The following is a 14343-nucleotide window of genomic DNA, read 5'->3' on the forward strand; positions in this document are numbered from 1 at the left end:
CTCAAAAAGGCTAATAGTTCGTTTACTTGTAACGAACTTTGGTTATCGTAGTTATTACTACTACTAATACCACTGGCACTACGACTAAGGTACTTCTCCCAGTCTTCACGGTCCAACGCTCGGCGTCTCCATCCTCTCCCCCTTAACTCCCGAAGATCTTCTTCGACATCATTAAGCCATCGTTTGCGCGATCGTCTAGGCAGTCGCCGGCACGATTTGCGCACTCCTACTCTTCAAGCATACGCTCCAAGTGGCCTAGCCATCTGAGTCTAGCCCTTTTGACTTTTTCCACCAGGTTGGGATCTTCATACATCAGGTGGAGCTCGGTATTTGTACGGCTGCACAACACATTCTGCTTGCGCAGTGTTCCATATCTTCGGCGTCTGATCTTTCGCTCCCACGTTATGAACAGCCGCTCCTCGAACGGAGAATTATGCGATAGATTAGCTTTTCCGTTCTCCAATTGAGTAAATGTGATTTTAGTAGACGTTGGAGACTGGAGTATGCCCTATTTCCCGTTTTCACACATTCTCTTAGTTTCGGTCACCAAGTATTTAAACACCATTGCGGACCATTGGGGGTGTTAATATCGACAAAAAGATCGATTCGTCGAGGCATTAGCTAGGAAAGTAGTTGTTTTCTCCTTTGACAAACGACAGAATACATTTTTGAAATATCAAATTCCGAAATTATTCCAGTGGTGAATAGTAGAAATCTTTATTTTCATATATTGTACATACTTCATTTACCATCGAAATCTATAATATCGGCGATTATGCTAGATTTCTACCTGACCAGTGGTTCGCAGTTGGAAATGAGGATGACTCCAGATAGTTTTCACTGGGGAATGTTTAATTACATGAATCATATATCGACGCCCTTTGATGTTGTTTTCAATTCAATTCTCAAGCCTGAATGCGAGTTTGTTATACCTCTATGATGAAGCGTAATAACGTCGAAACTAGTTAATAGGTACAAACCTCTCCTTGCAATGGAGGTTGGGGGATTGGGATGCTAGACAAAATTTTTTCAAATAAAAAACACAATGATAGTTAAATTATTGACATAAACTAAATCTATAAAATTGAAAAGGGGTGAACTGGAATGCAAATGAGCCGATTATCAATGAATATTTTTAACGTTCCATCCGATTTCGAATTTTGTTTAACTTCTTCCGATATCTGTCACGGTTTTTAACCTAACTTTTTGATATATCTTTCGATATATTTGTTTGGTTTGTTATTTCGAATTGATACGTCAGCCGTTGAAATTGGAATAAAATAAATATGAATTTTAGTCATTTGAAGTTCTACGTTATTATTTCTATATATCCTGTTATCATTACAAACAATATAAAAAATAATAGTGCAAAGGTTAGGGAGATTTTGGCTGAAAAATATTTTTGAAAATCGAATTATTATAAATATTTTGAGGTTATGTCTTTGAACTTGTTTATTTTCGGATTATTATAAGTAGGTATATATCATTTTGGTATCGTTTATGTACCTCTAACCTTTTAATTAAATAAAACATTTATCTCAATTTTGTATACTTTTAAATAACATAATAATCAAATATTTTTATTGATAAAAAATTTATTTATAGAAAATTACAAAAAGAGTTTAAAGGAAAAAATAACTAAAATTTGATGGAAGTAGAACGGGGCCGATAATTTTTGAAACTAAAAAAATTATAATAGCATGAAACCTATTAGAAAAGGCAGAGAATATAGAAAGAATGGAGGGAAAATAAATTACGGGCGATCCGAGTTCGGAAAGTGGGTGAAGGTGAGAGAAAAACAAAAAACGTGTTTTTTTTCAATTTTTCTCATAAATTTGAGAAATGTGAAAAAAGTGTGACAACAATAGTTGTAGATATTTTAATTACTTACAATTTTACCATGTAATTTTTTCTTTAGAACTTATAGGTTTGGCGGAAATGAAAAAAAACATTGTTTACCATTAAAAACTCCCCGTCACCCACTTCCCGAACTAGGATCGCCCGTAATTTATTTTTCCCTTCATTCTTTTTATATTCTCTGTCTATTGTCATCCTACTATAATATTTTTTTCACTTTTCATTAGTTTCGATGGCTTCTGCCCTGGTCTAAACCAAACCTAAATTAAATCAATTACATTCACATAATTCAACAATAAATAGAAATAATTACCATATTACTACAATGGTTGTCTATCAATTATAACGTTTTTTTTTTTATTTTTAAATACCATTTAATTCAATTATAAAACGTTGATATAAAATTTAGAATTGCTTCAAAAATTTTATCTAAGGTTAGTCCAATTTTCGTTAAAACTGTCCCTTCTTTATATCTTGAACTTAACCCTACTTCTCTTCACCAATTGATGCACCACATCTAAACTGATCACGTTTAAAAAAATTCCATTAGTCACAATTAAAGAATAGTCTTCAAGAAACTATAACGATGCTAGTGTTTGTACTAGATGGTGTTTCGGTGGTGGTACTACTACTACTAGTGTACCACTTACTATAACATCTCGCTTTACTTGGCCAATCACATACCAATACCCTTCGATTAAATTGTAATATCCCCGGGCATTTCATCAGATATTTCTTTCCATTTATACATCTGTAATAATGACTGCAGCTCTGTTCGTGCGCCATTAGTACGTCCAGTTCGTAAGGATCTTCTTTAATTGGACATTCGGATGGAATTGAATTTTCTATAATGTTCCAGTTGTCGTTTTCTATATAGTAGTATTCGCTCGAACTTTCCCTTTCTTCTGGATAGCTCCTATTACCACAATCGACGTTGTAGCTGTAATCGCAGTTCGATATTTCGGTATTAAATAATTTTCCTTCGTAACATTCTTTAAGTACTTTTACTCCGTAAACGTAGCGATAGTAAAGTGAGCATTGTATCTCGTGAGGTACTTGCTTCCCCTCTAACTCCACATTTTGGTTTGTTCGAGATGTTTCTGAAACGAAGAATGAACATTAAACTTCAAACTTTCCAGTAAGATAATATTTGTGCTAAAAATTCATGTATTGTAAAATATAGTTTTCCTTATAGCTCTCTATGTCTGTTGAAGTACCTTGAGTGTTTTTAGTAATTTAAAATGTCTCTAAGAAGTTTTTCTTACTATGTCTGTTGAGGTACCTGGAGTCTTTATACTAGTCCAATGTGTCTGCTGATGATTCTCGAGTCTTTTAGAATTCTAATATTAACGTAATATGTCTGTGGAGGTTTCTTGAGTCCTTCTAATAGCTTAATGTGTCTATTGATAATTACTTAGTCTTTCTAGGAGCCCAATATGTCTATTGAAGTTCCATGAATCCTTCTTAATAACTTAACATACTTTTTGATGTCCTCACAATATTTCTGAACTACCCTGAATCTCTCTAGGAACGTAATGTGAAGTACTTTGTCTTTCTTATAGTGTAAAATGTCTGATGGTGGTTCATGAGTCTTTCTAGTATCCTAAAAATTATGCTGATATTACGTGAGACTTTATAATACGTTAGCTAATGTAATTATTTTATAAGTCGTTCTAATAGCCTTATATGCCTTTTGAGACTCCTAGAGTCTTTCTAGTAAGTAGTAGATCTGCTAAGGTACTTCGAGTCTTTCTAGTAGCGTAATATGTCTGGTGAGGCACTTTCAATCTTTATTGTAGTGTAATATATCTGCAGAGGTTCCATGAGTCTTTCTAACTTTCTCATATCAGTTAATGATTCATGAGTCTTTCTAGAAGTCTACTATATTTACTGATGTTCCACGAGTCTTTCTAATAGCGTAAAAATATCAGTTAATGATTCATGAATGTTTCTAGTAGCCTTATATTTCTTTTGAGGTTCCTAGAGACTTTCTAGTAGCATAGTATGTTTGCTGAAGTTCTATGAGTCTTTATAACAGCATAAAAATATCAGTTAATTATTCATGAGCCTTTCTAGTAACCTAATAACTATGCTGAAGTTCCATGAGTCTCAATAATATATTATTATTATATTATTAAATGATTCATGAGTCTTTCTAGTAGCCTTATAAGACTTTTGAGGTTCCTAGTATTTTTCTAGTAGCATAGTAAGTCTGCTGAGGTATTTTTAAACTTTCTATTAGTTTAATATGTTTGCTGGGATACCATGAGTCTTTTAATGGTGTAAAAATATCATTTAATGATTCGTGACTCATCCAATAGTGTAATATGTCTACTAAAGTTTTATAAGTCTTTCTAATAGAGTAAAATATTGAATGATTCTCTAAATAGACCACATATATAATTTCTTATAATTTATGTTGAATAATTAGATTTTTAAACATTATTTTGGATTTTCAAAAACTGTTTTTAAAGTTTAAATCATCATTTTACCGTAAATGTGTAACACTTGACAACATATGTAAAATTTTAAATTATTTCTAGAATTTTATTTTTTCATTTTATTATACCAACAATAAATCACTCAATTTCATTTTCATTGGAATTCATACAAGATAAAATTAGAAGTATAATTTTTTTTCATAATTTTAAAAGCCTTTTTTTGATGTTTATTGAAAATAACAGAAAAATTTTGGAAAATAGTTTTGAATCAATATAAACTTAATATATACATTGGGTGAGTAAATAAAAGTCGTTTTATCTTTTTAAAATTCCCTGGTAACATTCTTGAACGATATAGAGCTTAAATGCAACACTATAGTAAAATTAAAAAATAAAAAAACTCTTTTCGCACATTTCTCTTAGTTATTTGATGATTTTATAATTTTTGAGTTCAATAAATTTCGCTTCAAATTATTCTATTAATACTTACTATTAAAAAAAGTTTTTCCAATTGCACCTCGTATCATAACAACTAAATATATGATCACTATAACTTGCATATTATTTTTCTTTGATATGAAATGTAAATATTTTAATTCAATTCTAAATTGTCTACGTATACATATCGAAATATCATCTAGGAATGACCTTAAAAAGTCAATGTCTTATCTTTATATCTTTATTGTTAACGAATTATTATTTATTACACCAAGCCGTGTTCAAACAATTAGATCCGCATGACGTTTGATATCTAAAATTCTTCATTCCGTAAATAAGTGGATTGTTTATTTGAAAAATATTTTACTCTTGAAACGAAGTTCTGAATCCTGTAACTGACTTTCTACAATATGAAATTAATTATTAACAAAAATTAACTAAAAACAAACTGCATTCAGTTCGTTTTCTATTCAAATTAAATACTATAAACTAAGAAGCAAACATCTTATACTGATGAGGTCCAAATAGTCGAAACTTGTCAATATATTAGATAATTCTTAATCCAATTTTTCATTCTTGATGAATTGTCTTGATTTTAGATCTTTTAATAGTTCTTTTATTACTCTACCCTAGCAAGGATAGTTTTTGTTTATTTTAATATTTTTACAGAGAATTACCAAATCCGTTATGCACTTATCAATTGTATCAAAGTTTCGTAAACGCTGTACAAGGTTGCAACACTGCAATAAGAAATTCTGAATCTGATCACGATAGACTGTTGAAGATGAGAGAAACCGTACAAAAACTTCCTCCGCCACATTACAGGTAATTGTAAATCCACTTTCAGATAAGGTTTGATTTTTAACTAGATTTTTTGTTTGAATTAGACTTCAGAATTAATGGTCGTGGTAGTGCATTTTCACCCTATTTTCAAAATTTGTTAATGAGATTAATTGTTCAAATTCCAATCCAATTTATTTGTATTTTTTTCCCAGGACTCTGGAGTATTTGATGAGGCATTTGGCAAAAGTAGCCAAGAATGGAGCGAGCACGGGTATGACAACTAGAAACGTTGCCATAGTTTGGGCTCCAAATCTATTGAGGTGCGAAGCTTTGGAAGTAGGGGGTGTGGCTGCTCTGCAAGGGGTTGGAGTACAGGTAAGATAAAACTAACATTTCGTATCAATGTATTCGATATCGAAAATATTTGGTAATTTTGTTTTCCTATAATTCTAGGCGGTAGTGACGGAATTTTTGATCTGTTACACCGATCTAATATTCTGTGATCATTTACCTAACTTAGATCAACCGACTATGACCAACGAAAGTTTATTATCGAAGAAATGTCGACCTAATAGTCTAGCAATTTCGACACCAACAAAATTGATAACATTAGAAGAGGCTAGAAATAAACATTTACCGAATAAAAATGAAGATTGTAATTATATCGAAGTAGGTGGAGGACCAAAAAATCTCCCGAAGAAATACCATACTATTATAGAATTACCATCAGGTTAGTATTATCGATAAGAATTTTTAATACTACCATTTTACGTCATGATACCAATTAGTACTTACATTTGTGGAATGGCAACGTTTTTTTTTTTATACGAGGAGTTCGAAAAAGATATTAGTCACTTGGAAAAAAATTTAGGAAAATTCATGAAAATTGGATTTTATGGTACATTTGATCTGAAAACTAACAAGATTTTTCAGTTTATCGAAAGAAAATACATAATAATCCACGAATTTTCGAAAATCTTCTCTGTAAATGAGTATTTTCAGTTTTTTTGTCAAAAATACAGAAATTTCGGAAAACTTTGACATGCTGGCATAAAAAATTCAATATTTCCGAAACTATTTCAGATAACGATTTATTTTCGACATGAATAAATTCAGAAAACGTGTATCTAAGTCACTGTTCATATTGAGTTTCTTCAGTACCATAATTGTAAGAAATATACAGGGCTAAAGATGGAGTAATTTTTTTTAACAAATATCACTATAAAAATTTATAGTGTCTACAGTTGTGGTATGGCAACGTTGTAATGCAAAAAAATCCAAATAGAAACGTTGTTAGTATCATGAAAAAAATACAACAATAATGGTAATTATGCAAAGCGAGTTATATAACATAAAGTTAGAAGTAATTGAAAATAAATTTCAAATTTGCTCTGCAAGTAGCAAAAAATTTTGTTTCAGGTTTTGCTAAATTGAAAGGGGTTTATTAATACGAGGAGCTCAGAAAATATATCAGTTGCTCGGAAAAAAAATTTTTAAGGACGGGAAATTGAGAAAAATTCATGAAACTACTAACACTATTTTTAGATTTTTCGAAAAAAAATACATAATAATTCACGAATTTTCGCAACTTTCACTGTAAATATGTATTTTCAGCTTTTTTGTCAAAAACCCAGAAATTGGATAAAATCTGACATTTAACTATGTAATTAAAAATTTTTTTTTAAAAACAGTACAATCGATAGGCATTAATATGCAATAACAAAAATATATATATATATATTTTGTAATATTTTTTGGAAATTTTTTTATGAAAACGATGTTGATTTCAATCAATTACATTTTCTATCATCATTTGATTCGACTTTTTAGGTGCCAGAAAAAGAGGTCACACTAAACGGTCTCCATCGGGTTGGAGAATGTTTTTCTCGAAATCTAGGAACCAAACTCAAGGAAACGTTTCCAAAAATCGAAAAGCTTCTACACCAGTTACTATGAATGTAAGAAAATTTCGATCTACAATATTAAATATAAAATAATTCTTAAATTCTAATTTCTCACTATTAAATCCATAATTATATAGAAAATTTTATTATTTTAGGAAAAATTTGTCACGGAATCTGACTTGACGGAAATGAAAAGAAAATTGAGGTCAGTAAAATCAGCGGAAAGCTTAACATCAGGTCATTCGGAACCGGCTAGCTGCGAAGACATTTTAGGACCTCTACATTCCTTACATAAACCTCCCGGTCACAACAGGTATAATTTTTCTCAAAAACTGGTTGATTATAATAATAAAAATAAATGTAAGGTAAAGAAAAACTAGTAATGAAATGATGGAATAGGACAAGCATTGAAAAAGAGCTTTGATGATGTTAATCCTTTGCAGAGAAAATATTTCTTAAAGTATATTATAGTATTGGGACTAAGGTGGTACAAAAATATCTTATTCTCAGAAAAAAGTCTCAAGTGCAACAAAAAGTACACCATAAGAAATACCAGGTGGGAAGATCAAATTAATAAAAACTTCAAAATATTGAGAAATTTGAGGAAAAATTAGAAACAAAAATGGAGGCATATGAAAAATAGTTTAAAAGGAGGAAAAAGAATTTAAAGTAGTGAATTCATTGAAGTTGTGCAATAACATCGAAATCAGTTACAATTTTCTAATCATACACATTTACAAATATTTACATTTTAACAGAATAAAAGCTTTGTGATACCTACTCAAAACCGGATGTTTTCAAAACTGGAAGTGCCAAGAACCAAAACATTTCTAAAACTTGTAGTTTAGTGGATATTATATGGGCAGAGAAACTGAATTTCTGTATAATTTCCCTCCCCTGTAACAGCCCAATAAGCACGCCACTTGATAGGAGAGGTCAAAGTAAACAAGAAAGAAGAAATTCCAAAAAAGTATCATAATATTCCATCAACTTAAAAAGGACTATTTAAATATAAATAACTGTGATTCATGTTGTTTTTTTTTTCATATGGGGCTAGCATTAGTCAATTGGCCTCTTTGAACTGCTCATTTAAGATATTATGGCTTATATCTTAACTCCATATTTTGTCTGGTTTTGTAACTCCCAGGACTTTTCTTAGTCACTTCATCTCCACTGCTGGTATTTCTCTTTTGAACTTCTCTCTTAGTATCCAGTTTCCACTGCCAAAAGTAAGAATCGGTACATAGATCTGTCTTCTGGTTTCTTCTGTTTCGTGGTTTTAGTTTCAGCATTTAGCCTTTTTCTTACATGTAGTTATATACACCCGTCTGACCCTTATAAGTACCTCCATTTTCCCTAAAATGCATTTTTGATATTGTGGTATATACTAGCTGCACTCAATATTCTTCCTCTTCTTCATTTTTTGGCAATATATTTCTATTCCTAAGTATTTAAAGTTGTTTTAATAACCTCATTCGATTTCCCTATTACCACTATCTTAGTTTTCTTTTGATTAATTTTCATTTTTGTTCAATTCTCTATTTCACATTCGAAAATTTGTGGTAAGTTCTTTCTCTCTTTCACTAAACCGTTAGAAATTGCCAGCAAAAGTACATTCTTATAGGGATGGACTAATTCATGTACTTAACGGTCTTTTATTTGCTTCCTTCTTCAGGTCATCCATTAAGATGTTAAATAGTAGTGGATTCAAAATTCCTCCTTGTCGAACACCTTCATTTACTAGAAAATAACTTGATGACATATTATCGCTTCTCGAATGAGATTTTGTGCTATATTGTTTCAGTATTTCTTTTGGTATCCGATCGAAAGCTGTATCTATATCGATATAAGATTTAATTGTTTTGTAGGTCAGTTTCCCATGATTCATATTTCGATACACTCCAAAATTCACAGAACAATTCCGAAGGTTCCTTATTGGATCTCAGTGAAATTCAAATCAACTTCGAATTAGAGGAATCAGAAATGAGAATATTTTCAGAAGACGAGAGTCTAGTTAGTTCACCTAGGATGCATAAAGAGGTTTATATATATAAAAAATTGGTATTAATATTTTCTAATTTATTTTGTTTTTAGACACAACGACGTGTCCTAACGCGAGCTAGACCAGAAGAATATAATAGCGCTACTAATTCGGTGAATCCCTCGCCTAAAAAACAACCTCGTGTTGTGTTATCTCCCGAATCTCATACGCGGAAACGTACACGATTAGAAGACCAACTATCCGATATTCAGTACATCGATTGTAATACTCCAGATAACGTTGTCTCCACTACGGCTGTGATACACCCATTTCCGGAGAGTCCCGTTATCCAAACGAACAAATTATTCGATTCTTATCAACCTAAAAATAAATCTCCAAGAAACTCGGATAATTTAGAAAAATCCGGTAAACGACAATCTTTAGATATAGAAAATAATAAAGTAAAAAGTGTCGTTCCCAAATCGCTCACCGATTTGGATCTCACTCAATCGTATTTAGGCTCCAACAGTTTATTAACAACTCCAACGCCCGGTTCACCGGTATATAAACAATTAGGCGAAAGTAGCGCTAATACAACACCAGCCATTTCTCCTACTTACGATAGTTCTTCGGAAAGTACTTTCCAAAAAACTGAACAGAAATCGCCTACTTCCAAAACTCACAATTACGAAAATATCAAAACTACCATAAGTATAACTTACAGATCGCCGCCGCGTAGTACTCCAGCGTCACCTTTAAAACCGCCAATCGGTAATATATATGAAAACGTCATATTAAACACAGAAAAAGTTGATATACCCACGTCTACAGCCTCACTACCTATACAAGAAGCCAGTTTAACTGTAAACGGTGAATATACAACCGACAGACCTAAAAGTCTTAGCGCTTTAGAAGATTTAACGTCCGTTAATGATTCTACAATAAAAAATAATTTAAGTTCCGGCGCTGTTTGTAATACCAGCGAACAATATTCCCTCGGTAGCTACAACGATCAAAAAACTTTTAGTTCAAATCAATCCAGTACATCTAATATCCAATATACGGCTAGTATCAGCTCTGCTCCTTATCATCATCACGTCGACAATTCGGATCGTTTCAGTCACAGCGATCTAAGTCTAAGCGAGGTAGTGGAAAGTTCCTTAGACAACTTAAGCACTAGTCAGACTTCTCTTAGTTTTCCGGCAAGTCCTTCGAAAAACAGCGCTAGTCCTAATGTTAGTCCGACGCAGATCTACGATTGTTCCTCGCAAGAAATATTAACACCTCTCACTCCAACAGAAACAAAAAATACCAGCGAAGGTCTTAGCATTGAAAATTTAGAAAACTTACCTCCGGAAGGTGAGGAATGTCCAGTAAATTTAATCGAATTCAGTCCTACAGAAAGTAGATTTAGCAACAACGATAAAAGAAAATCAGATGAAACCGAATCGATTGACGATACATCTATTTATCAACAAGTTAAGTACTTCAGAAGATCCGTACACGAGGTGAACGCCTTATTGGACGGGGAAAACGAAAAAATAGATGACGATCAAGAAAAAAACGCATTATTAGTAAAAAACGAGTGTCAAGAAGATACTTACGACTCGTTAGAATCAGAAAACGTTCATTTATATGAAAATATCAAAGGTGAAAGTATGAGGAGTGTAAATTTATATGAAAACGTAGAGATCAAGACTGATAAAGAAGAAAATGAGGTGAATGATTCTGTTTGTACAGTAGAAGATAAGAAAGAAGAAGTAGATATTAGTAGCGCGCCTGGTGATAATCCAGTATTACATTTAGAAGAATCTGATGATAGTACAAATATCTCCAATTGTCATAGGTAAGTTAATTATTAAATCGTTTCGAAAAATATTATAAATCTATTTTTAGGTTAATGAAATTTTATGAAAAGGATAGTCTACCGCCTTGTTTGCGCGCCAGGAATCTCAAACATCAAATAAAAACGCGTTCTTTGGACGAAGAAGCATTTGAAAAAGAATTCGGTACGAACCGCGGTCGAAGAACTTCTTTCGATGAAAGAATCGGTCATAGAAACAATTCGTTGAGCTACAAAACGAATTCGCTGCCTAAAACGTTGAATCAACCTAAATCGTTACCTTTGGACGACGGTAAAGTCGATTCGTTGCATTTGGCACATAGTTCGGAAAATATCAACACAAATTTAAGTGAAGAAGAACAACAGAAGAAGAGAGAAAGGATAGAGAGGTATAAGGAAGAGAGAAGGAGAATTTTACAAGATAGATATAGGTAAGTTAATTACTTTTTACATAAAAATGATCAACAAATGACATTTTTAATTGAAATAGTATCGTTTTTATGAAACTAGGCACTTTTATAAATTTTTAACTTAACAGACAAGAGCTAATACCAGACATTTTTTTCAATAAAACTGTTTCCTTGAGAGACATTATCGAATTTTAAAGAGTTTTAATAACATTTTCCCAGACTATATCCTAAACCGTTATTTAAAGAAAACAGTATCCTGAAAGATTGTATCCTTATACAGTTTCAGTTATAACTCTAATACTGTTTTATAAAACTATACTCTAGACACACTTTCTATAAAATAAAAATATATTAGAATTTACCATATAAAAATGCATCCCAAACATTTCTTTTTTGTTAAATTGTTTGCTGTTTGTACGAAACTTTATCATAGACACATTTTTCTATATATTTGTTTCCCATAATCTTTTTATATAAAACTTATCAGATATTTTTTTGTACATCTTTTTACTAGATACTTTTATAAAACTTCTTGGAATTTTTTTCAATAAAACTGTACCAAAACATATTTTTGTATAAAACTATCATAAAAACATTTATAAAACGTTATAGACATAGTTTTCATTGACACAACATCATTAACATTTTTTTTGTATCAAACTATATCAGGCACTTTTTTTATAAAATTGTATCCCATACACTTTTTTATATAATACTTTTTATATGATATTTTCTGTAAATTTGTGTTCTAGATCCTTTTATAAAACTTATTTGACATTTTTTTCAATAAAACTGTATTATAACACTTGTTTTAATATGAAACTGTATCATCATCACTACTTTTCTATGAAACTGCATCCCAGACCTTTTTTATAACAAACTTTACAAAAAATATTCTCTTTATATATGTCTCCTAGACGTATTTATAAACCCTCTTGGACATTTGATTCATTAAAACATTTCATTTATATAAAGTCTATCCTAGGCACTTTTTATAAAAAAATTTTCAGGCATTTTTTTATATATGTAAGCTAAACACTTTCATAAACCTTTTTTTAAATAAAATTTTATCCTAAACACTAGAACTAGTATCATATCTTTTGTATAAAACTGTATGCTAGACACTTTTTATAAAAAAACTTTTGAAACATTTTCTTTATATCTGTATCTAGACACTTCTATAAAACTTCTTAGGCATTTTTGTTTAATTAAAACTGTATCATAAACACTTTTTTATATTTAGCTCTATCATATCATTTTCTATAAAATTATATCCTAGACACTTTTTATCGAAAACTTTTTGAACAATTTCTTTGTATACAAATCCTAGACACTTTTATAAACCTTCCTAGACAGTTTTAAAACTATTCCTTAAACAACTTCAGTAACAACACTTGAAATCTTTTAATGAAACTGTGTGATAAACACTTTTTTTATGGAACTCCTTAGACATTTTTTAATAAATTTTTATTCCAGACACTTTTTCTAATAAAACTTCATCCTAGGCACTTCTTATTCATAAAACTGTTCCTTAAACAATTTCAGTAACAACACTTGGAACCTTTTAATGAAACTATGTGCTAAACACTTATTTCTATGAAACTTCTTAGACATTTTTTAATAAAACTGTATCTTAAACGGTTGCATTAACAACATTTTTCAATAAATCTGTATCCTAGTGACTTTTTTAATTAGTTAATACTAAATTATTTTAGTACTAATACCTTTCTAGACACTTTTTATACCTAGACATTTTTTATTAAAACTGATCTAGATATATTGTAAAAGGAAAGAGTATTTAATAGAAGTTACACCCCAATCTAGAACGTGTATTCCATACAGTGTGTTCAAAAAGTGAAAGTACAGTTTAATAATTTTGTTTTCAATAGCTTTATACAAAAAAAAGTATCAACATTTTTCTTTCTGGGAACCTACAGAGAACATACTATAACAATATAACTGACCATACTTTTTGAATCCAGGTCGGAGTCGTTCAAAGAAGACAAAGAAGTTCTTCTAACCCGTCTACGTATATACAAACCCAAAGAAGAAACCATCGAAATATCGAAGATCGTCGAGGTCGAGCGTCCGCCGCGCCATCGAAGACGTAGCTCGCGAAGCGAAGACAGCGACGGTCAAGAACCTACCGCCAAGTTAGAAGAATCTTCCAAACAGGATATAGAAAATATTAAACCGGTTTCACGGTTGGACAATTCTTCTAAAATAACCTCGAGATTCGAAGAAGACGAAGAAACCGTTAAAGAAAAATCGGACTCGACGACGTTAGTTGGCGATAAACCGAAAACGATGAAGGAAAGTTTGAAATCTCGAGCGGCGATATTCGAACAAAACACACAAAAAATATCACCGCCAACTAGTTTAATTATACAGAAGAACAGACCGTTGAAACAAACCAAAAATATACAAGATGGTAGAGAAAAATCCGTAAATTCTTTAGAGAATCGTGAAAAGTTAAATTCCGTAGAATATCGGGACAAATTGTACGGGAGGATAGAAAAAAAGGAGAGTTTGGATGAGGAATTGAAAGATTTGGATTTTATTAGACATAAAAGAAGAGACGGTGAAATTTTAAAAGAGAAGAGGCATACTTTCGATACTAGGGAAAGGGAAACAGAAGCCGAAAGGTTGAGGAGAATTAGTTTGGATAGCAGAAGCCCAAGGTAAA

At 31.3% G+C, this 14343-nt stretch overlaps 2 protein-coding genes across 5 annotated transcripts in view; one reads left to right on the plus strand and one right to left on the minus strand.

Moving 5' to 3' along the window:
* The window catches only part of LOC130898654 (GTPase-activating protein CdGAPr), an 89573-nt gene that overhangs the window by 59422 nt on the left and 15808 nt on the right, over positions 1-14343 (plus strand). For all 4 annotated transcript variants that reach the window (XM_057808092.1, XM_057808091.1, XM_057808090.1 and 1 more), the window contains exons 8-16: positions 5406-5561; positions 5732-5894; positions 5973-6249; positions 7350-7477; positions 7579-7736; positions 9292-9463; positions 9518-11250; positions 11301-11678; positions 13640-14338. In XM_057808092.1, coding sequence (XP_057664075.1) covers positions 5406-5561; positions 5732-5894; positions 5973-6249; positions 7350-7477; positions 7579-7736; positions 9292-9463; positions 9518-11250; positions 11301-11678; positions 13640-14338 — 3864 coding nt within the window. The remainder of the gene's footprint in view (positions 1-5405; positions 5562-5731; positions 5895-5972; positions 6250-7349; positions 7478-7578; positions 7737-9291; positions 9464-9517; positions 11251-11300; positions 11679-13639; positions 14339-14343) is intronic.
* Positions 1578-4911, minus strand: LOC130898659 (protein obstructor-E-like). The gene is made up of 2 exons (XM_057808102.1): positions 4789-4911; positions 1578-2957 (listed from the first exon to the last, which is right to left on the minus strand). Exons 1-2 carry the CDS (start codon positions 4856-4858, stop codon positions 2428-2430), a joined length of 600 nt encoding a protein of 199 aa, XP_057664085.1. The 5' UTR covers positions 4859-4911; the 3' UTR covers positions 1578-2427.

This window comes from Diorhabda carinulata, chromosome 10 (assembly GCF_026250575.1).
Source record: "Diorhabda carinulata isolate Delta chromosome 10, icDioCari1.1, whole genome shotgun sequence".
Classification (NCBI taxonomy): Eukaryota; Metazoa; Arthropoda; class Insecta; order Coleoptera; family Chrysomelidae; genus Diorhabda; species Diorhabda carinulata.

Bases quoted from the DNA above. Each gene is read 5' to 3' on its own strand.
- LOC130898659 (XM_057808102.1), bottom strand. From the start codon at position 4,858: ATGCAAGTTATAGTGATCATATATTTAGTTGTTATGATACGAGGTGCA. The intron at 2,958-4,788 runs GTAAGTATTAAT...TCTTCGTTTCAG, and splicing joins TGGAAAAACTTTTTTTAATA to AAACATCTCGAACAAACCAA.